General features: G+C 41.3%; 1 protein-coding gene across 2 annotated transcripts in view; it reads left to right on the forward strand.

Annotated features, from left to right (window-relative positions):
* Window positions 1-23101, forward strand: part of PDSS2 (decaprenyl diphosphate synthase subunit 2) — a 675726-nt gene that overhangs the window by 334313 nt on the left and 318312 nt on the right. The window contains exon 2 of one of the 2 annotated variants that reach the window (XM_085611218.1): window positions 4910-5044. The exons of the other annotated variant lie outside the window; for it this stretch is intronic. Within the exon in view, the coding sequence (XP_085467344.1) occupies window positions 4910-5044 (135 nt within the window). The remainder of the gene's footprint in view (window positions 1-4909; window positions 5045-23101) is intronic. 2 annotated transcript variants of the gene reach the window in all.

Genomic DNA, 23101 nt, shown 5'->3' on the forward strand with positions numbered 1-23101 from the left:
AAATTGATGTAGGTTAAAAGGTCAAGTGACAGTTGCAATGTGAAGCCAGACCCGAAAAATCCATTTAGGTTAATCACTGCCCTCCTCTTATCTGTGCTGCTGGCAGAGAAAAACAACACATTATCTAGTTATTTAAGACACTCGAATAGCATTGCTATGTCATATGTAAGCCCCTGAAAGTTCAAGTTCAGACAGCTGGATAAATAAAATGAACACAGCTGAGTAGAAGGCAAGCACTTTTTTGTGGAAGCACATATTTTCTTTGCACTCAAAACGTACTCCTGGCTCCCAACACTTGTGGGCGGAGTCAAAGCTCCTAACCTAGTGATTCTCACATAGTTGTCTGGTGAAAGTGTGCCTGCCTCCACAGTTTTACTTTTATTAAATGAACCACTTTGAGTTGATGCTTATTTAGTGTAATCTGAAGAGTCCCAGCATAGCTCGGAATTAACCCCAGTCATTTTGTATGTAAGATATCAGAACAAGTACTTAGGTGCGCGCACATGCACTGTTGTTCTAGGGATAGGCGGACCTTTTTTAAAGCTATCTCACCGCCACCTTCCCCATCCTCCCAATCTGCCGTCAAACCTTTGCTTCTGACTTTGCGAGGTGATAGACAAGAGGTAATATCTAAAAAGGTTGGTGGTGAATGATTATGTGCTGCTATCTGGGATCTGTCCCTCTTTCTGCAACACTGCACAATAATTTAAATGTTCTTTTATAAGTAAAAGACGGTTTGCATTTCAGGAAGCTCTGATTTAGCATTAGCTGCTGCTTGAATAAGAAATTGGAAAAATCATTGGCACAGGCAATCTGTCTCGCCTTTAAAATGCTTTGGCATATTTGAATAAAAAGTATCTGAAAATGGCCAGTGGTGTGTAGCAGCTCATATACTTACACTGGCCGTCATTTAGGCATTTGTTTCTTAAAGAAAACACCATTTGAAAATCATCACTGTGGCAGGCACGTGCGCTGTGACATCGTGAAGAATACACATACACTGGTGGCCAACTTGAAAAGTGTTTTCTTTGAGAAAACAAATGTCTGTTACAAGAGGGTTGCTGTGGCAATTGTGTCTGCATCATGTTGTCACAGCGCACACGCATGCTACACTACACCAGCGGTTTTGCAATGGTGTATATTTTTGTGAGAAAACAATTTTCAAAATGAAATTTAGTTTAACATTCTAAGATAGCCGTTTATAAATGGTAAATTAAATTACCAAAACACCGAAAAAGTGGGAGTAAAGAAACGAACAGCCCAGTAGCAGAGTGTAGTTGACAGGCCCTTGTAAAAGAATGGCAGACACTGATCAGTATCACTGTAACGATTCCATTGCAACGTCCAAATTCAAATCAATCTATTCAGATACTTTCATACAGGGTATTCATACCTGGACGTTGCCTTTGGCATATATATATATTTATATATTTTTTATGGCTATTCTCTAGCATATCAGCGATATTTATTATGTTTTAATCTTATTTATTATAATGAGGTTAGTTTTAAACATGGCTGATTGCTTGGAGATGATGTTTACATACTTTTTATGAAGGTATATACAGTCTAAGTAGCCTTTGTTATGTATTTTAGCATTGTGAAACAATTTTAACAATTGCTATTTGCACATTGAGTGAGCTAAAACATGAAACCAAAAACTCACTTTGAAGATTTCTTCTGTGTCTATGACCCAACCGAACTTTGCATGCATGTCTCTTTAAGCAAATTGCAAAAAAATGCAAAAAAATGTAATTTAAGATACCGTGAGATGTATGAGCGCGTCATGTGATCAAGGTCCTTCTGGGATCGAAACGTGTCATGCCGACCGTGTTAGCTGTGGCTGAATAAATCTTGAATGGCAACACGGACTCTGTGGTCTGCACTCTGATTTATGGCAGTAGAAAACGACAGCTGCTTACGGAGATGAAGCGATATATATATATATATATTCACTTAAAAAACCATAGGTTTCACACATGTTATAGTTAGCTGTACATTTCACTCGTAAAAAACCATTGAAATTCCACGTTATAGTTAGATCAGGTAACTATAACTTGCGCGCCCACAATAAACTGCTGATGATGTCACATATTACATCATTCATGACATGGTCAGTGACATCACTTTTCACATCAATGATGACATCTGAAATGACACATTGTGGATTGCGGTTGCGCAAGTTATAGTTACCTGATCTAACTATAACGTGGAATTTCATTGGTTTTTTACGAGTGAAATGTACAGCTAACTATAACATGTGTGAAACCTATGGTTTTTTAAGTGAATTTGCAAGGTTTTTTAAATGCTAATTCCTAACTATAACGTGTGTGAAACCTATGGTTTTTTCAGTGAATTTGTACGGTTTTTTAAATGCTAAGTTATCTATTTATTTATTTATTTATTTTCTGGTTTTTCACCGTGCGCACACCCTGCGCCCACGTTGCGCAGTTCATACCGTGCGCGCCTCGCCTTTTTTTACACAGTAACAATTTTTTTTTCTCCCTTGCGGGTCCTTCAATTTATTTAATAAATGTGATTGTTACTTCTTTTTCTTTTTTTTTTTTGCCGTGCGCGTACGGTAAGCTTACCGTACGCGCACTCCGCGATTTTTTTTTAAAATTATTAAATGTATTTTTTGTACTTTTTGGTCCTTCGTGGACCCCCTGACAAACGCTAGGGGGTCTGCAACTCTCTTCGTTGCCCCCTTTTCACGTTATCCACCTTTGTTTTTCAGTGCGAGAGACAGAAAATGGCGGCCGACACTTTCAGATTTCGACCGATTCGAATGTTTACAGTCATGTAACCACCAATCAGAATTGAGCTCGCGCACGGCACTGTACGCGTACGGTAAGCTTACCGTAAGCGCACGGAGCGCGCTTACAGATATATATATTGATTTAAATGCTATTTTCTCAGGACCTACTGAACAGATTTACACCAGACCTGCAAAAGGCACATCTCTGACCTGAGGACTACCTCTCTGCCAAATTTCAAGTAATTCTGTTCAGCCGTTCGGGCTGTAGCTCGGACTAAAGGTCCTATGGGAAAATGCATGGGGAAAACGCGTTTTGGGACCCCCCTTTTTTCTCAGCCCCCGCTTGACGAATTCCCCCGAGACTTTCAGGGTAGGAGCGGAGCGGAGCGCCCCACCTATTTTGAAAATTTCGCGAGGATTCGTCAACCGGCGCCAAAGTTATTCCAAATAGAATGTTGCGGATTTCCTATGGAAACACGGTCCTAACTATAACTATCTACTGGCGACCGCCAGTAGATAATATATATATATATATATATATATATATATATATATATATATATATATATATATATATATATATATATATATATATATATATATATATATATATATATATATATATATATATATATATATATATATATATATATATATATATATATATATATATATATATATATATATATATATATATATATATATATATATATATATATAAAAAAGCATTAAGAGAGGGAAGAGGTGGGAAGGCAACAAAGAGGTGCAAGTCGCCCGGTGTGCATATGAGCAGCATCAGAGATGTGCAGTAGTAAAACGTCGGAGGGAGCACCATCATATGTAATGGCAAGTCTAGGGCAAGAAGTTTCTCTATAAGGGAGAAACATTATGCCTGGACATAGTTGCCAAGTTTCCCAGGTCCATTCGTGATGTACTGCTCAAGCCCAGTTTTTTTTCTTTCATTTCTGGGACTAGTGGTCTTGTTTCATAATGTAATAAACAAGATTACACGTCCCAGAATTCAAAGGAAAAAAATCCAGATTGGAGCATCATGCATGGACATTGGAAACTTGGCAGTGCTAACTTGGCAAAATTCCATCCGTGGAAAAAAATGAAATGGACATTTGCACATACAAATGTCCCTGGTTAGAATATTGCATTTAACATTTACACAATTGAGTGCATAAGGACATTTTTTAACGTTCCCTTTGTACTTATAGGAGCCTATAAAAATTGTATGTGTATTCCTGATATAGAAGCTATTGTACAGGTGAAAATTTCTGACTTCTGAAGCAAGGACTTTGTGATCTTCGGAATAAGGCCCTTTGTTCCTACAACTTATTGTATCTACATTTGCTTGTAATAAGGTGACCAGCTCCTGAAAACAGTTCTCTCAGTGACTCTTCACTACATGAATACGCTCAGTTGCTTACAAATGTTAAGTTCATTATACCTAATTTACCCGTAGGCGTGCTCTTACCTTGATTTCCTTTCTTTCCAAAAAAAGGCTTGTTTTACTTGGCGAAGTTTCAAAATATTTCTTTTTGGAAACTGACCACAATTTGCGTGAATACTTTTAATATCGGTATGTCACAAGTTTTTCATATTTGGCCTTGACATCAAAGTCATGATTTTTGCGCCCCTTGTAAGTTGTTGAGAGAGAAAGGTTTGCCAACGTACATCCATTCTGAAAGCCACATGGAAAACGGTTTTAAGTTTAGCTCAGTGCCTACTTGGCACTTTTGGGGGGAAAAACGTCATCAACGTATAAATGTAGGAAAAGTGAGAAAATGTAAACTCTAAGCGGCGTAGTATTGGTTGTCAACGTGAGACTTAGCTTGCATGAGAAAAGCTTTGCACAATCCTAGCAGATGACTGAACTTTCTGATGCTATTGCAGATTATTGTAATTTTCTGCCAGATGCACACAAAATAGGGACACTGACATCTCTTCTTTACATTTGTTGCTTATGTGGTGCCACCCGAGTTGGAGATAGCGAAGGTGCTTTGATCCCTATTTACCTCGGAGTCAACAAAAATGGTGACATTTAGTCAGAATGACCATAGGGGATGTTAGCAAGGCCAAGCAGTAATTATGTGCCAGCATCAGGTTTTCGACAATAGCTTAATGTCGTATTTTTTCCTTTGTTGGCAGGAGTTTCGTGGCTGATAGCCGGAACAATCTACAGATGCGCGGGCTGGTGGTTCTGCTGATGTCAAAAGCAGCTGGGCCCAGCAAGACTGCAGACATCCCCCTCCCGCACGACATGGTCAGCGGTATATACTCCAGGTATAGACTCCTCCGGGGATAATCCGGTTATTTTTGAGACAATGTCATATGAATGGTGATATCTGCCAGTTTGCATCTCATTCCCCTTTATGCTTTATGCTGACCAGCCCAGGAAGCTTTAAATTGCTCAGAAGGGTCTGTTTAAAGTATGTCCAGAACATGAGCAACGATGCCATTTTCTTTGGTTACTATTTAGAAATGAAAGACTCGAAGAGGAGCTCCAGGCGCCGCCAGAAGTCCATCCTCCTTAGAACATTTACATTTATATTAACATGGATTTTAGGTCTGTCAGATGCCATCTTCCTTACTTGGAAAACTCCCTCGGTCTTCCATAGGGTGCTTTTACCTTTAAAGAGGCATGTGCAGGTGGGATGCTAAAGGGTAGGTAACACGTGATGCCATGAGCAAGGGTCCCCTGTTGTGGCCAACACTGCTATGATATAAACAGTAGAAACAGCCTTTGTGGAAGTCTAGAAGATAGCATTAGACACCTTCTGTATAGTCTTTTTTTGTTCCATACGTTTGCAGAAGTGCTTGTTTTAATTGGACATTGGATATCTTACTCTGATTTATTCCTTCCTTCTTCCACACCTTGTGTTGATCTGTCCCTATTCACCCGCAAACCCCCTGATCTGTGTTGCTCTCAACCTGGTCTGTTTCTACTCCATACAAACCCCCCACTCACCCTGCACTCTGTGTTGCTCTTCCCCTTGTGTGCTTTTCCACCCCCACCAGCATAAAATAAAATAATGTATGCCTGTTCTGCACAGCTTTCGCCAACAACATTAGCAAAGCCAATAGATCCAAAGATCGAGATCTGTTGGCTTGCCAGTGCTTATTACTATTTTTGACTTGGTGCCTCTTGGCACATTGGCATTACTAGAGGGCTACCTGGCACAGGGTGCTACATAAAGTTTCTCACTTGTTTGTCCATTAACTGCTTACTCCCCTTTGGTGCCTCATAGCCCAGTGTAATCTGTGTAAACATGATACACTGATTCTGTTTCATGCATAGATACTTCATCATATTGCAACAGGAACTACTTGTATTGTGCACCAGGAACTGGAGCAGTTTTCCCGTTCTAGTCTTTTTCCCGTAACATTGATGGAGCAGGCATCATGGGATGAAGCAGTTAAAGATGAAAGTGCCCAGCAAGGAGGTGGAGTTGTAATATCTGTGACCCTTAGTTGTGTGACACAGAAATTCCATTCTTTGCATCGTTGTAGCATAAGTAGGGAATGTTTCAGGCACCTGGTGTATTGCTTAAGTCACTAAAAATTGACAGCGATAGTGACTGATGCATAAAATGAATATATGTGTAAATAAACAAAGTCATCCACCTTTGAAGATATGCAAAAATATGGCGTCCACTTATACTATTTGCAAACCTTGGTGCTATTTTGGATAAAAGCTGCTGTTTTCGTTTCATTGAATATGCATCATATCCTAGTCCATTAAAAGTTGTCGGACTTATAGAAGGCAAAGGGAAGCAGATGGAACTCGAGAATCCATCTTTGAAATGTTACGTTTATTGAATGCACCATTTTACAATTTCACATTCAGAATGCCTTGAGCCGAATCTGCTTCAGTAGGATACAACCCTACACTTCAGTGTCACAACGGGACTCCCATCACAATACTCCCAGCATGGATAAATGCAAGCAATGAGACAGTCATCAGTTCTACTCATGTGCCGAATAACTTAGATGGGGAAGCATCAGGCTGAAGTTTCCATGTTCAGTCTACAAAATCAGTCTCCTTTTTAGGTCTCCGCATGCGCTCTCCCTGCAAGACCTTTTATTTTCTAAAATTGGGCATAAAGACTGCCCATTGCTTATCACTGGTTGGCTTCATCGTTGCTCTCATTGTAGTCTTACTTCTTCTGTGTGTTTATCCCTCTTTTAGAACACGGACAAACTCTACCAGTGTATAGTATAGTTTTTTCATAAATTCAATATTGATTCCACTATTACAATTTTTCATTTTACCTGTGAATCTGTAACTTTGTTTTAAATTAATCACAGCTTTTTTTGTAAGGGATTCAAATAGAATATTACTTTTTTTTAACGATTTGTTGTTGCACTTTGACAACCTTTTATTTTAACACAAATATATTATGAAGAAAAACACACTAAACTCATTCCAGATGCTTCTTACACTAACAGTGCTAAAAATTAATATTTTTCCTACACTTCCTTCTGCACCATGAATGTTGTTTCCTTCTCATGGGGCTGAGGGGATGGGGGTGGGGGGGGGGGGGGAGGCCGTCTATAGTAAGTGGTTAGAACTTGAGTCGCCCCAGCAGCAGCAGTTCTGCATTTGTCAGTCCCTCTCTTTTCTAGTCACTTATCTATTGTTGCCGGAGTAAAAGACAATTCCTGCCAACGTCCTTCAGGAGCGACAGACTGTTGGTGGAAATCCAGAACACAACAGTAGATTATCTTGCCCGTTGTTGCCACAGAAACCCTACTTCGTCTCGTGCTTCCTCTTTACTTTGTTGGCACTTTGTTTCCTTGTGTTTTCATGCAAGAGCTTTTTGAAATAATTGCATTCCTCCTTTTTTCTACCACTCTTGCTCTGAGGTTTTCCCTTGTGGGTGAAAGAGTATGTGGGATTCGTGCTACATTCTTCCTTCTGATTGATAGTTCACTGCCTGTGTTGCGCCACCGAGTAAATGAGCAACGAGGCAGAAACAGGTGGCAAAATGCCACAACAAGGTGGCGAGGTAGGGAGAACGGATATTGTGGGCTGCTTCCCATTTACAAAAAAACGCTCATGCCACTTTTCCTGTTCCTGTGGAAGAGGGGTGAACAGCATTTTCCCCCCGTTTAATTTTTTTACACAAACCACAACCTGGATATGATTGTAAGCTTTCGTAGCCCTCCAAGAAAAAAAATGAATACCAAATGCATTGCTGTCAAGTGTGGAAAACAAATAAACAAGCACTGGCAATGTCAATAGGTTTGGCTTTAATGTCCACCATTCAAATTGCTTTCATATTTCACTATACTAATTCAACACTTATTCTTTATGGGTTCCGGAGTAGCGTACTATTTGCCGAAAAAGCTCTTCGACGTCTCGTCAGGGGTAGGAAGCGCTATATAAATCCAATTACAATACAATACAATGTATGGTAAAATTAAGCATTACCATTAAATAGCATGGGAACAAATATGTATTTGTGTATAAGAAAAGAACTGTAGAATACTATTGGTGTAGGTTAAAAGGTAAGGTGACAGTTGCACTGCCAAGCCAGACCTAAACCTCTACGTAGGTTAATGACTGCCCTTGTCCTGTCTGTACTTCTACCAGAGGAAAAACACCATAAATTATCTAGTTATCCAAGACATTTTAATATCATTACAGTGCCATGTCTGTGCCCCTGAAAGTTGAAGCTCAGACAGCTGTATAAACCAAATTAGCACAGCTATCTGGAGGGCAAGAACTTTTTTGTGTAACTACACAATTTCTTCCCAATCAAAACATGTACGCCTGACTCCCAACATGTGGGCGGAGCCAAAGCCCCTCTCCAGTGATGTTCACATAATTGTCTGGCGACAGCTGCCACGAGGGAGAAGAGGGACAAAAAAGGCCCAAACACCTCTGCCAAAAGTGTGTATGCAGAGCGGGTGAAAGCAAGATACATTGTGTTTACATCTTAGTGCACTGAAAATCTATGAAGTGGCACATAATGATGTGAGCTCTGTATTACAATATATTACTCTCCTTACTTGGTCCCGTAGTTTTAAATACCTAGCAAAGATAAAAGGTGACCAAGGTGACAATGGGCTGTCACGAGAAGCAATGAAGTGTTTCTTTCTTAAATCCTACAACATCCTAATTCCTTTTAGTGCCCTTTTAACTTTTATTAGCAATGTGGGCACCAGTATGCAGTGTGATCTTCTTCTAATAACTTTGTAAATATAGAAATTAGCTCTGGCTAGATATTGCCCTTTGTGTATCACACACATGGGGTCTCAAGGAAGTCTACACAACAGCATAGAGGAATCTAGCCTATACTACTTCCATTATAATAACTCACAATGAATATAGAATGCATTAGGTCAAGGGAAAAATATCAAAGAGAGGAAAGGTGCAAGGGAAACAAGCATTGGCATAGCCAGCCAATAGGTCTAGCCTTTGGGACCTTGTAAGTGTTTAGCTAGACCTATTGGCTTTGCTAATATGTTTAAGCTATGTTGTAGATAAGTGTTGGTTGTGTGTAGCAAAGTTATAGTAAAAAGTGTTGTAAGCATTTTATTACCTTTTCTATAATTAAGATGATATGTATAACTGTACAACCTTATTATAAAAAAATATAAAAATGTTTATTTTTTTCTTTTTGGGGGGGGGGTATGTTGGCAACTATTTCCTGCCTGTTCTATTGGTTGTTTTGGTTCGTCTATCCCGATACACCATGACTGCTCAGTCGAGTCCCCGCCAGTTCTGGCTGCTCGTGGCTGCTTTAGTGACAGCGAAACCACACCAAAGCCTTGTATCCTGTAGCAGTCCCCTGCACCCACGACAGGTCAAGCCCCAGATCACGAAACGCCATTAGAGCGACGGAGTGCATTCATAATACTGAACGGATTCGCGGCTTTCATTGGTGCAGCAGGTGCTGTGGCCTGGGGGCAGTGGCGCGCTAGGGGTCCACAGCACCACAATCAGGCCTGTTTTACAACCAAATCAGTTGCAGTAGGAGGAATTTTCCTTGCTGTGCCACTGTTTACTGGTAACACTGAAATACACGTATATGTGTAGATATCAGCGCTCAGAAGTTACCGGAAGGAGCCATTATTCGCTTTGCAACACACCTAAAATATGTATGACTGACGGGAGCTATTACATTGACTTTTCTATTTTTGCCAATGTTAGTCTGCAATAGGTGAGTGTGTGGAAGGGCAGGGGCTGAGTGAGATCAGATTAGGTGATTTATATTACGAGAAGGAGCCATTGCATCATACATTAGAAAACTTTTGAGGTATTAGAAAAAAAGAGAGGAATAGATGGGGGCGAAGGGGGAGAGGAGGGAAAGCGGAGTAGGGGGTAGAGAAGGGATGGTGGAGGGAAGTGGACCTCCTGGGTAGGACATGCAAGAAGCTAAAGTGTAAATGAGAGAGAGGGTTGGTAGAGAGGCAAAGGTGAAAGAAGTGTATAAGAGGGAGAAGTGAAGAGAGAGAATGAGAGAGAAGGGGAAAGAGTCGGTGGTGGAGAGGGGTTAAAAAAGAGAATGGGAGATAAGAAAAGGGGAAAAGAGAAGGAAGGTGGAGAGGCAACACTGAAGGAAGTTGGAGGAGACGTTTAGAAAATAGTGATGGGAAGGGGCAGAGAAAATTAAGCTGGGGAAGAGTTATCGTGGAGGGGTAAGAGGGCATGCAGGATTTGAGGGGAGAGGAAATGATCAGGTGAGAGGTGGGTAGCAAAAGACTAGAAGAGGGGGACTAAAGGGTTGACATAAGAACAAAAGGAGTGGTGGGGGTGGGGGAATCAGAGATGGCGGAGAGAGGTCAAACAAAGGGCGGGTGGAAGAGGGATGAAGGCAGGGCGAGAAACAAGGGAAGAAAATGGACACGGGTGGGAACAGGAGGGAGGTGGTATGAAGGCTGAATACGAGAGGCAGACCTAAAAAGGTGAAAGCACCATTAGCAAGTCGATATTAAGAAACGTGTATATCACCCATTCAAGCACATAGATGCCACACACTATATTTAGTTAGGTTGACCACAGTGCCCAGCAGTTGAATTAAAGGCTATCCCCAGTAGTGAGGATCGTAGTCAGTGCTCAATCACAAATGGCATATTGTGCACGTAACCGTAGTAAAGGCTCCTCATTAAGAAGGCGGCATGATGGAAATAAGACCCCGCATCCGAATACAGAAAATAGTACCCATTAATGGAAATCGTTATGAGCCGTACTGCGCACACAAACATAGTGGAGGCTAAATCTCAAGAAATGCGGCATTCTATTAAGTGTTGCACAATCCCAAATATGAAGCCACTTTATTTGGCGTGACCATAGGTAACCATATGTTCAGGGCTCAAGTCGGGGTACCACGCGGGTGGACGGCGTCCCCCCACTTATTTTACTGTGAGCTCGATAACTGGAGCAAATGGAGCCACACATTCACTCTATGGCCTCTCTGGGGCGAGATTGGAGTTCATTCAGAACGCTGCTCACGCGCTGGCTTCTCTGATGCAACCCCATTAAGGGGTGAGCGAGGGAAGGCAATGAGCCTGATGGTGCAAGCCACGTTTCGTGATGTCACTTTCTGTCATGACGTCAGCGTCCCCCCACTTCTTTTTTTAGGACTTGTGCCCTGCATATGCTAAATAACATACGTTCCGTACTACGTATAGACACATACACTGCAGAGTGCCAAAATACCTTAGATCTAATGACCAGAAGCCGCATCCATATAGGGCCAATCCTTAACTTAGTCAGATGCGTCCGCGAGTATTTCCAAACAAGTCCAATATGGACATTTAACCCGCGCGCCATGTTGAAACACATTTAAAGAATAAGCGGCGTGAAAGGGATAGACGTCACCAACAAAAACAAGCATGCGAGACATCGTTTTGAATTATCGCACTCGCGTCTGGGCACGATAATTCAAAACAGATGGTGCCTGTGCGGGTAACCGCAAGCAATAGGCCGTGGGCGGAGCAAAGGCGGGACATGCACCCGCCTTTGCCCAATTGCGTGCTGTCTTTCTTAGAAAGACGCACGTAAAGGCCAATAGCCTCTGACCAAAAACAAACCACACGCACAAGCGTATCGTCAGAGTTTTAAGCCCCCTTACAAAAAGTCTCGCAGTGCAGCGCCTGCGCACTGGCTCTGGCGAGACCTAAAAAGGGCACAACAGTGTTGTGGACGAAAACCCTCACTCACCCGAGGGTGACATGCTTCATCCTTGTGTTTCTCCAACATAAGGGGACGGCAAGGTACCCCAAGTGGGATACAACTTCCCCTAGAGGGAAGGAGCGGGAGTGTAAAGCATGTAGTATTATTAATACCTCAAGGGGGCAACGAGGGGCAGAGTGCAAAAGAGAAAGAAAAATGTGAAAAAGTGTATTAAAAACTATCTCCGTAGGGGCAACATCTTTATTCTTCCATCCTACGGGATAGTAGATAAAAACAGGTGATATAGGGTTAAGAATAAATACCCTAGTAATTGGTCAACATGTTTCTGCCTTGGTGACAATTTAGTTCTAGGCATTCGTCAGGACCAGTATATAGCAGTCACTCTGCTTACATAAAGTGTGTAAAGTGATAAAAATTGAACTGATACTTAGGCCTCAATTCTTGACAATCAATCGCGGTATCAATCAATACGATTGGTCAGAAGGCACTGTAAAGGTAATTTGACATTTATCAATTAGAATACAATATCACCGAAGTGCACCTTCACCCTTCATTCCAACATGCCTGGTCTGGCACAAAATCTCTTACCTAAGATCAAAGTGTTTAGTCCAACTCAACCGTCTACAGAGTCTCTCGCCTTGGCGATTCCTCTAGTAGGAATTAAAAATCAATATTAATGTAGTGATCTGGTATAGCCATATGAAAAGTCCAGAATAAGAACTATTAAGCTAACACCTATAAAAATATAAATGTCACTCGAGTGGCTATAAACAAAGTGAAACCCAACATAACGTTAAATTGTGTGCATCACTTAAAGGGCGAACCTCCATATAATGTCACGTATATCTAAAGGACAATATTAACAGAAGCGCTAAATTCTGGGTGAATGAAGCAAAGGATACGTCAGGAGAGAATATTAGGGAACACGTTGTTGATAAATCAAAGCCCGTTCGTGATAAAAAGGGGTTAGTTAGTGAAGCTGGGTCATGTCTCTAGGCTCCAATCCAACTGCCTCTTGTCAAAAACTAAATATAACAAATAGCTTCTAACGTACATCTGTGTACCTATCTCAGTCTATAAGGGCAACTGCTCACCTCAGATATCGCATCGGCATTCCCAGTAGATTCTGGCGGGAGTGCCGAGCAGCTCATCCATTGGTGTATATGTACTCATACTCGGAGGTATTGGCGTCCGAAAATGCCGTTTTGCCGTTACGTGAACATAATGACGATCACACGTCAAGTAGCCATGGTAACTAGGGACACAACGATGCAGACTACTGTAATGTCAAAACAAATGGTCTTGCTACCAACGTTTAATCGCAAGGCCAATGGACTAATCTTAATAAAATAAAATAGAACTAAAAATTGAAAAATGAACAGCGTAACTAGCAGTATGTGTGTAAATCAGGTCTTACTTCAAAGAAGCACAACATTTATCAAAATTAAGGCCAGTTGGGGGCAAAAGTGATGTAATCAGTCCTCAAAGATCGTAATAATTAATCCTAAATAATTAATTCTAAATAAAGGTGAATGATTACATTCACTGTGTTTCAGTATCCATATATGTCAAAAATGTCTAGCAAAGAAAGGAGGAATACCTCACAAAAAGGAGGATGATTCAAAAAGAATAACTGAAAGAGGGGCTCAGCGTTAGATGATATATAGCAGGTGCTACTGTCCTATCTAGTAGTGGAGCACAAATACTGGGTTGGAAGAACACAGAATGGGCTTGCAGTCACATGCCATAGTGTATGTCCATCTATCCATCCCTCAGACAGTGCACCATGGTATATCATCATTCAGGCCTGTCTGGTGGCTGCCCAATCTGAACACCCACCGTTGTTCTCTGTAAAACAGGACTGTGTCAAGGGGATCTATGTTTTTGATAGTGAGGTTTATCTAGGATTACCCATCTAAAGTCTTCTGTGTGTCCTGCATCCAGAAAATGGCGAGTGAGCTTCGTGTTAGTTTTCTTACTTTTCACAGAGCTTTTATGTTCTATCATCCTAGTTTTATCATTACGGGTAGTCATCCCCACATATTTCAAATTGCAGGGAGATTGGATCAAATAAATGACTGCATCTGAATTACAGTTAGTATGGCTCGTCCGTATCCACGGTGTTTTGAGTCCCAAATCAAGTTGTGTTGTTCGTGAGGTGAGATGACACACCACACATGAGCCACAGGGGAAGTGACCTTTGACAGGTAAACTTGTCCAAATAGTCCGTATGTTATCCGTGGTGTAAGTGGTACTAGGTCTTGAATGCACCAAAATATTGCCAAGGTTCCTGCTGCATTTAAATGTAAAGAGGGGTCTCTCACACACCTTCTTGCCTTGATTCAGAATATGCCAGTTGGAATTGATAGCTTTTTTATTGTGGTACTTAGGTGACTATAAGTGCTCACGCACACCACACGATTGGGGGGAGCCTTGTCATAAGTCTCTAACAATGCTTGCCGGTTGTTATTCCGAACCCTCTTGTTGGCCCTCCGCACCAGGTGAGGAGGATATTGTCGTATCAGAAGATTATCACTGAGAAGAGTAGCATGTTTGTAGTACACACTGAGTTCAGTGCAATTCCTCCTCAACCGTAGCAATTGTCCGGTTGACCCCGGAGGGCCCGAGGGTGAAAACTGTTAAGACATCTGCTTCTCGTACAGCTCAGTATATATCTGACCTTCTTTCGGATACAGTCTGAGATCAAGAAAAGGTAATGACTCATTACTACAGTCACAGGTGAATTTCAAATAGGTGTTGAGAGAGTTAAGCCAAGTAGAACATTCCAGAAGGGAATCTCGGTCGACTTTCCAAATAACCAAAATATCATCAATGAACCGCTTCCACAGCAACAGTTTACTGTGGAAGGGATTCATCACTGGATAGATGTGAGTTTCCTCAAACCAGTGCATGTAGAGATTAGCCATACTGGGGGCACAGGTACTGCCCATAGAAGTGCCCGTAACCTGCCAGTATAGTTGGTCCTCGAAAGAGAAAAAATTCTCTCTCGTAGCTAGATTTGCACAATCCATCACAAACGATGTCTGGTCTGATCACTACGAGGATTATCTGCCAATAGAAGTTCAATAGTCCGGAGAGTATCCTCTTGAGGTATATTCATATATAGTACCTCAACATCAAATGAGGCCAATAGATGTAGAGCCGGATCGAACTCAATTGTGGTAAGAAAGGACAAAAAATGTTTGGTGTCCTGAAGATATGATGGCATTAAGGCCACCAGAGGTCGAAGAAACCAATCTACAAATTGTGACAACTGTTCTCATATAGAACCAATGCCAGAGACAATCGGGCGACCAGGAGGGGGCCTCTGCGTTTTGTGTATCTTGGGCAGGATGTAAAATGCCGGAATCTTGGGATGCTTCGGTGACAAAAATTCTGCTTCATTTTTAGTGATCCACCCAGCTCCGGGGGCCACCTTCACAAGTCTACAAATAGTGCTCTGAAGTCTTGGTGTGGGATCACGCATTATGGGCTTGTAATATTTGGTATCTTGTAACTGTCGCAATCACTCTGCACGATAAGCATAATAATAACAACCAGGGGGTCTGATCCCAACTGTTGTGCACACCGTTCCTCTGCTTTACTCATGTTGAAAAATGGTCTTCTGGCTTGACTTTTCTCAGTGTTAAAAGACTGTAGAACAGCTTTTTCAAAAGTTGCTACCTCAGATGGCAGTTGTTGTAATGTAGGTAAAAATGTCAACTTGTTCCTCAGGCCAGTATTGCATGAATTTTCAGGCCCATTTTATCACGAACGGGCTTTGTTTTATCAACAACGTGTTCCCTAATATTTCATTACAAGACCGGAGGCTATCATTATGCAAATACTTTTATTTGCTGCCCAAACATGCAGCCCTTTAAAGAATGTTATTACATCACAATAAATAGAACATTAGCAACATGACAAGTAGACTGTGCTGGTTCCAATCATCCTCTTTTGTTCGCTGCCCTGACATAGCTAAGTACCATTTATTTCCTTACTGGTGTTTGCCTTGATTGAATAGATTTATCTTTCTCTTTTGACAATATTATATCATCATACACACATGTTAACTCTAGGATTTATAGGCATGATGTATTTTTAAATATGTACTTCTGTTTTCAGCACTTCTACCAATTTACGGTAGGATTACCCCCTTAATGAAACTTTACTGGTTTCCCCTTTGTGATAATAACGATCATATGTATTTACGATATTCCATTTGCACGTTGAACTCTCCTTTAGAACTCGATACACGAAGGAGGGTTTTTTCCCCCCCTTTTCAACTGAAATGATAATGTTCGTAACAAGCTTCGTATTTTAATTGAAATGGTAATGTTCGTAAAAGCTTCGTCTTCTGTAATATTCGTTTACTTACATTTTTCTAATACAAACATGGCCTTTTTCACCCTTCGATTCCCCGCGTCTCCTAGCGACTAGCTGAGAGACGCAGGAGCGTACCACGGTCCCCCTCGCGCTGCTTCCGCTTGAACACGGGTCGGACTGGTTTCCATAGTTATGCTCCCTTCGTGAGCATAACGGAAGCCTTTTCCGACCCGTTTCTTCTAAATTAGACGTGAAGACTTACAAAGAAACACTGCCACCTAGTGGATACTCTAATATTCGCTAGCTTCATCAAGGAAAGCATTCAATTAGTTTTTAAGGGCATTTTACTCGTTTTTTTCGGGTTAACAAACAGAAACTGCATCCTTAACACAAGTAGTCTGTTGGTAAGCCATCTTAACAATTGATTTAATTGAATTGAATTGATTAACCCTATATATATATATATATATATATACCTTTGGGTATTGAATCCTTAAGGGATTTTTTTATAATTCAAACCCTTATTTCTTCATTATAAGAATAATATATATTTATTTTATTATGGAATTTGATGGCAACATCACCCAACACTCCTCTAAGGAAACATTGGATGACAACCTCAAGAGGTTTATTGGAGAAGAATTAAAATCTTCAATCAGAGAGGCAGTAGATGCTGCTCTTTATAAGAGGAAAAGGACTCACCCTCCCGAGGAGATCTATTTTTCTCTCTCCGATGGGGATTCCCCCTCCACCTCTGGAGCTCAAAAAGGGGCACAGTTACTCAGAAAAGGAAACATATTTCTGAAGCATTCAACAATGCAATTAGATTTGGTAGCCCACGCGCTACAAAAGAATTTGGTGCTCATAGCAGCACAATAGAGAGACCTCAATTCCTTGGGGCAGAGAGAAAGGGTGCCCATAGCGGCATTATAGAAAGTGGTACCCTTTACGGGACAAATGATTACTACAATGACTGTTATAACCAAACAGCAGACTACGAGGACTTGGATGAATTTATTTTTGACCCTAAAGATACACTTGAGGACCTCGATGAGGATTTAGATCACCCCTCAACATCTTCTCTCAATGTTAAAGACCCCCTCGGAGAAGAGATGTTTAATCCTACAACCATTCGTCACCCTCGCAGCACTGAATGGTGGCCTATGGACCACGTAGGTAAATACTTATCCCATTGGGTCAGAAAACCTCTTGATACAAATACACGCAATTTACTGCGAAACGAGTGCCCTTGACACTCCATGGAAGATAAGATCTTCAGCACACCCAACCTTGACCCAGAATTGATCACCTTCCTTTTTAAATCAGGAAGGGACCCTAGAAAGGGAATTGAAAAATGCCTCTAACAAGCTCAAGACAAGCTCCTCGACGTAATGGGACATCTATCCAAAATTCTGGACATGACTGAACAAGCCAGATCTAACAATACCCCTATAGATTCTGATCTATTACGAGGATGGGCGCAACGCGCAATATATCTTATTGGCAACGCCAACGCCAATCGGATTACTGAACGGAGGAAGGCAGTCCTCCTCAGAATGAATCCTAAACTCGCAGACCTCTCCGCTAAAGAAGACATGTGCGACGCCAAAGGCATGCTATTCGGCGATAATTTTGTTAAATCTTTGGGTAAATACGTGGCCACCTTTTAATGCCTTTAGTAAAGCACAATCTAACATACGAAGAGTCTTTGGTGGACGACCACTTTTTGGAAGGGCTGGCAGAAGGGGACAAGCTGTCAGCCGTGGTTACTTCAGGTCCCAATTTTATCCACATGAGACAAGAGAGACTCGCCCTTACAGAGGCTCCCGCTCAAAGTTCTACCCCCAGAGAGGAAGGGGTTCAACTGCCCGTGGTGGAAGATCAAATTTCTCCAACCAAGCTTTCCAAGGTAAGTCTAAATCCCTCCTTCCCTTCCCATGTGGCAGGAAGACTGAAACATTTAATAAAGAATTGGTTTTGAATCACTAAAGATCCATGGGTTCTAGAAACTGTGAGTGGCTTCAAGATAGACTTTCACCTAGAACCCTTCGAAAAAAAGATTCCAAACTAGATTACTCTAGACAAGGAGAACTCAAAATTAACAGAAATGAAAATTCGCCAAATGTTAGACAAAGGAGCTATTATAAAAATTCCTCTTTCAGAAATATCAAAGAGTTTCTTAAGTACTATTTTCCTTGTAAAAAAGAAGGACAAAGGTTGGCGTCCCGTCATAAACCTCAAATATCTAAATCAATTTTTAACATACAGACACTTCAAGATGGAAGGTATCCACCTTCTGAGGGACATCTTGCAAACAAGAGATTGGCTGGTAAAGTTGGACCTGAAGGATGCCTATTTTACCATCCCAATGGACGAAGAATATCGCAAGTACCTTCGATTTACTTGGAAAGGAACGCTTTTCGCATTCCAGTGTCTTCCCTTTGGACTATTATCAGCCCCTTGGTGTTTCACCAAGGTGCTTCGACCGATAGTCAGCCACCTCAGAGAGAGAGGGATTCGCCTAATAATCTATCCAGATGATATCCTCATCATGTCTGAAGACAAATTAGAAGTCTTGAAACATTTTAAAATTACCATGGACTTCCTTCGAGACCTGGGCTTCATTATAAACATAGAGAAATCTATTCTGACCCCTTCACAGGAAATATAATTCCTTGGCTTCAATGTAAACACTATTCATTCAAACCCAATCCTTCCCCACAAGAAGGTTACCAAAATAAAAAAACAGGTTTCCCTTATCCTTTCCAAAGATTATATCCGATTAAAAGATCTGGCCAGAGTTTTAGGACTCCTTTCCTCCTCTATTCAGGCTATCTCACCAGGTCCTCTTCACTACAGAGGTCTACAAAGACTAAAAGCACTGGGCCTGAGAAAGGGCCTTTGGTACGAAGATTCCCTACCTCTTTCGGAAGACGCAAGAGAGGATCTTCATTGGTGGTTGAAAAATCTCCAATCCTGGAACGGAAAAGCTATTTTCGGGAATGTTCCAGATTTTACGTTAGAATCAGATGCGAGCAACCTCGGTTGGGGTGCTCGCCTAAACAATTTAGAGTTAGGAGGGAGATGGTCCATAGAAGAACAATCTCTCCACATAAATTCTCTAGAAATTTTAGCAGCTCTGAATGCTCTTATGAGCTTCAAAGAGCATCTAAAGAACTCAAATACCCTAATAATTCTGATAACGATAACTCCTTTTTAGAAATCCCAGGTGTGGTTTCCCGGGGTAATGGAGTAGCGGTGAACTTTCCTCGGCTGATCCCGTCATCTTTAGGCCTACTCCTGGGTCCAGACGGAGAAGAACATCCTTTAGTCTTAGAGGGGAAAATGAACCTTCTTGCTTGGAGGATATCGGGAATTCAGGAAGATATCCTGACCTTTCGGGAGAAGCTAAAAGCTTATTGGAAGATTCATGGGCACCAGGAACCAGAAAGAGATACAAAGGTGTTTGGAGAAAATGGTCTGGTTGGTGCCTGGAAAGGGATCTGGATCCCATTCAGTGTCCTCTACAACACGTAGCTAATTACCTTGCTTATCTTTTCGATCTAGGTCTCTCCTTTAGAACCATCAATTGTTACAGATCAGCAATTTCTTCTGGTCATTCTCTTATTAACAATCTTGCAATCGGTAGCAACTCACTTATCAAAAGAGTTATGAAAGGTATCCATCTAAGGAGACCTCCCAAGGCCCGCTATCATTCCCTTTGGGATGTTAACCTTATTTTCAATCTCTTCATTTCTTGGCCTATCAACAGCTCACTATCCCTTAAGAGATTATCAATGAAACTGGCTACTCTCCTGTGTCTGATTTCCTTTAGAAGGGTATCCGATATTAGAGCACTAGAACTTTCTAACAGATTTTACTCCTGCGAAGGCGTTCATTTCGATATCTGGAAAAGAACGAAAACAATGTCAGAATCCATCTTCTATCCTACCCTTCATGAATGTGAAAAACGATGTGTTGTTAATTGTATGAAATGCTACGAAAATAAGATTTCTACTTTTAGACCTATTGGTTGTGACCAACTTCTTTTATCATATGTCAAACCTTTTAAACCTGTTTCATCAGCCACCCTATCAAGATGGATCCGCTCGATCATGCATGAGGCTGGAGTGGACCTGTCTAGATTCGGAGCTCATTCTTCCAGAGGTGCAATGGCTAGCAAAGTGTTTTGGGGAGGAGGATCTCTCCCCGAGATACTTAAAGCAGCAGATTGGTCTAACGCAAGTACTTTCTCTAAGTTTTACTTGAGACCAATCGAGCATGTTAGCAATGTAGCTCTACATGGCTTTAAACATGCATATTGATAGTCTCCAGTCTTGTAATGAAATGACAATTCTCCAATTATTACGCAGAGAGAATCTTGATTTCATTAAAGACAAACGGAGGCTAGCATTATCCCACCCTCCTCTCCCCGAGAGGTTTGGGTTGATTAATGTTTACACCTTTAATGTGTTATTATTATTATACATTAATGTGCAATATTTATCTGGGTATTTATTCTTTTCACTACTCAATTTTTTTATTTCCTCTCAGATAACAATGTTAAAGACTAACTGGATTTACTGGAATTTCAAGTTCGTTAGCTGTGTCATCGCAGCCCAAGAGGATGATTGGAGCCACCACAGTCTACTTGTCATGTTGCTAATGTTCTATTTATTGTGATGTAATAACATTCTTTAAAGGGCTGCATGTTTGGGCAGCAAATAAAAGTATTTGCATAATGCTAGCCTCCGTTTGTCTTTAATGAAATCAAGATTATCTCTGCATAATAATTGGAGAATCCTCATTCTCTCATGATGTATCATTTGCTTCATTCACCCAGAATTTAGCACTTCTGTTAATATTGTCCTTTAGATATACGTCACATTATAAGGAGGTTCGCCCTTTAACTGATGCACACAATTTAACGTTATGTTGGGTTTCACTTTGTTTATGGCCACTCGAGTGACATTTATATTTTTTTAGGCGTTAGCACAATAGTTCTTATGCTGGACTTTTCATATGGCTATACCAGATCGCTACATTAATATTGATTTTTAATTCCTACTAGAGGAATCGCCACGGCAAGAGACTCTGTAGCCGGTTGAGTTAGACTAAACACTTTGATCTTAGGTAAGCTCTTTTGTGCCAGACCAGGCATGTTGGAATGAAGGGTGAAGGTGCACTTTGGTGATATTGTATTCTAATTGATAAATGTCATATTACTTTTACAGTGCCTTCTGACCAATCGTATTGATACTGCGATTGATTGTCAAGAATTGAGGTCTAAGTATTTTTATCACTTTACACACTTTATGTAAGCAGAATGACTGCTATATACTGGTACTGACGAATGCCTAGAACTAAATTGTCACCAAGGCAGAAACATGTTGACCAATTACTAGGGTATTTATTCTTAACCCTATATCACCTGTTTTTATCTACTATCCCGTAGGATGGAAGAATAAAGTTGTTGCCCCTACGGAGATAGTTTTTAATACACTTTTTCACATTTTTCCTTTTTCTTTTGCACTCTGCCCCTCATTGCCCCCTTGAGATATTAATAATACTTTGTGCTTTACACTCCCGCTCCTTCCCTCTAGGGGAAGTTGTAGCCCACATGGGGTACTTTGCGGTCCCCTTGTGTTGGAAAAACCCAATTATGAAGCATGTCACCCTCGGGTGAGTGAGGGTTTTTGTCCACAACATTGTTGTGCCCTTTTTAGGTCTCGCCTGACCCAGCGCATGCGCTGGTCTGGCGAGACTTATTGAGAGGGCGCACGCGCTGCGCTTTACCGCGATTACTTTCGGTTTCGCGGCCACACGGCGGCTTTGTTGTTTGATCCGGATCGCGATCACTTAAACTTTCGCAGGTGCACGGTGGCTTTGCATAGCCAATAGGTCTCGCTTTTGGGACCTTATAAGTATTTAGTTGCATGGCTAAACACTTATAAGGTCCCAAAGGCGAGACCTATTGGCTATGCCAATGCTTGTTTCCCTTGCACCTTTCCTCTCTTTGATATTTTTTCCTTGACCTAATGCATCCTATATTCAGTGTGAGTTATTAAGATACTGCCCTTTCCCAGAGCAATAATATAGCCTTATAGCCCACCGTAGCGGGCTATACCGGCTATTAAAGGCCCGCTCCAGCGTTAAGGGCCCGAGCCGAAGGACTTTAACAAAGGAGCGGGACTTTAATAGCCGGTATAGCCCAGCTACGAAGGGCTATAAGGCTATTAGAACATTCTGCCACTAGAGGGCAGAATGTTACAACAAATAAAACAAAGGCCTCTCGGAGTTCGAGGGGTTTAAAGACCCTCGGGCTCCGAGAGGCCTTTGAAAACAACACTGGAATGTTGCTTTGCGGGCCTTTACCGCCCTGTAAAGGCATGGAGCTCTCCAATGTCTTCAATGGAGCTCCCAACATTCCAGTGTTCTAATAATGAATGTGAAGTTACATTTGCCACTGATACATGTATCTTTTGCGTGTGTGCTTTCTTACTGGTCACTTGCTTCCTTCTCAAGTGCAAAAATATTTCTACTTGAATCTAAACATTCTGAGCACTGTTTAGCTACTCAGCAAAGAAGCTTACCAATGAAGTGACTGGATTTTCATTCTAAATAGCCGCACGGATTGAATGAGAGTGCAGTAAAAAAGCTGAAGAAGGAAGCTAGCAGTGCTGGACTCAAGGACTTGCAGATGATAATGATGATGAGTATTTATAAACAGTGAACAGCTCCCCAAGAAGGGTGTCCTAGTGATGACCTGAGCTATCAAAACGAGTTCAGCAAATTAACCAGGTTTTCAAATTCTAGCAAAAAATTAGCTAATCATGTTCTAACTAAAGATGGAAATGGTGTTCCATGGC

The sequence above is a fragment of the Triturus cristatus genome, chromosome 6 (genome assembly GCF_964204655.1).
Source record: "Triturus cristatus chromosome 6, aTriCri1.1, whole genome shotgun sequence".
NCBI classification, from domain to species: domain Eukaryota; kingdom Metazoa; phylum Chordata; class Amphibia; order Caudata; family Salamandridae; genus Triturus; species Triturus cristatus.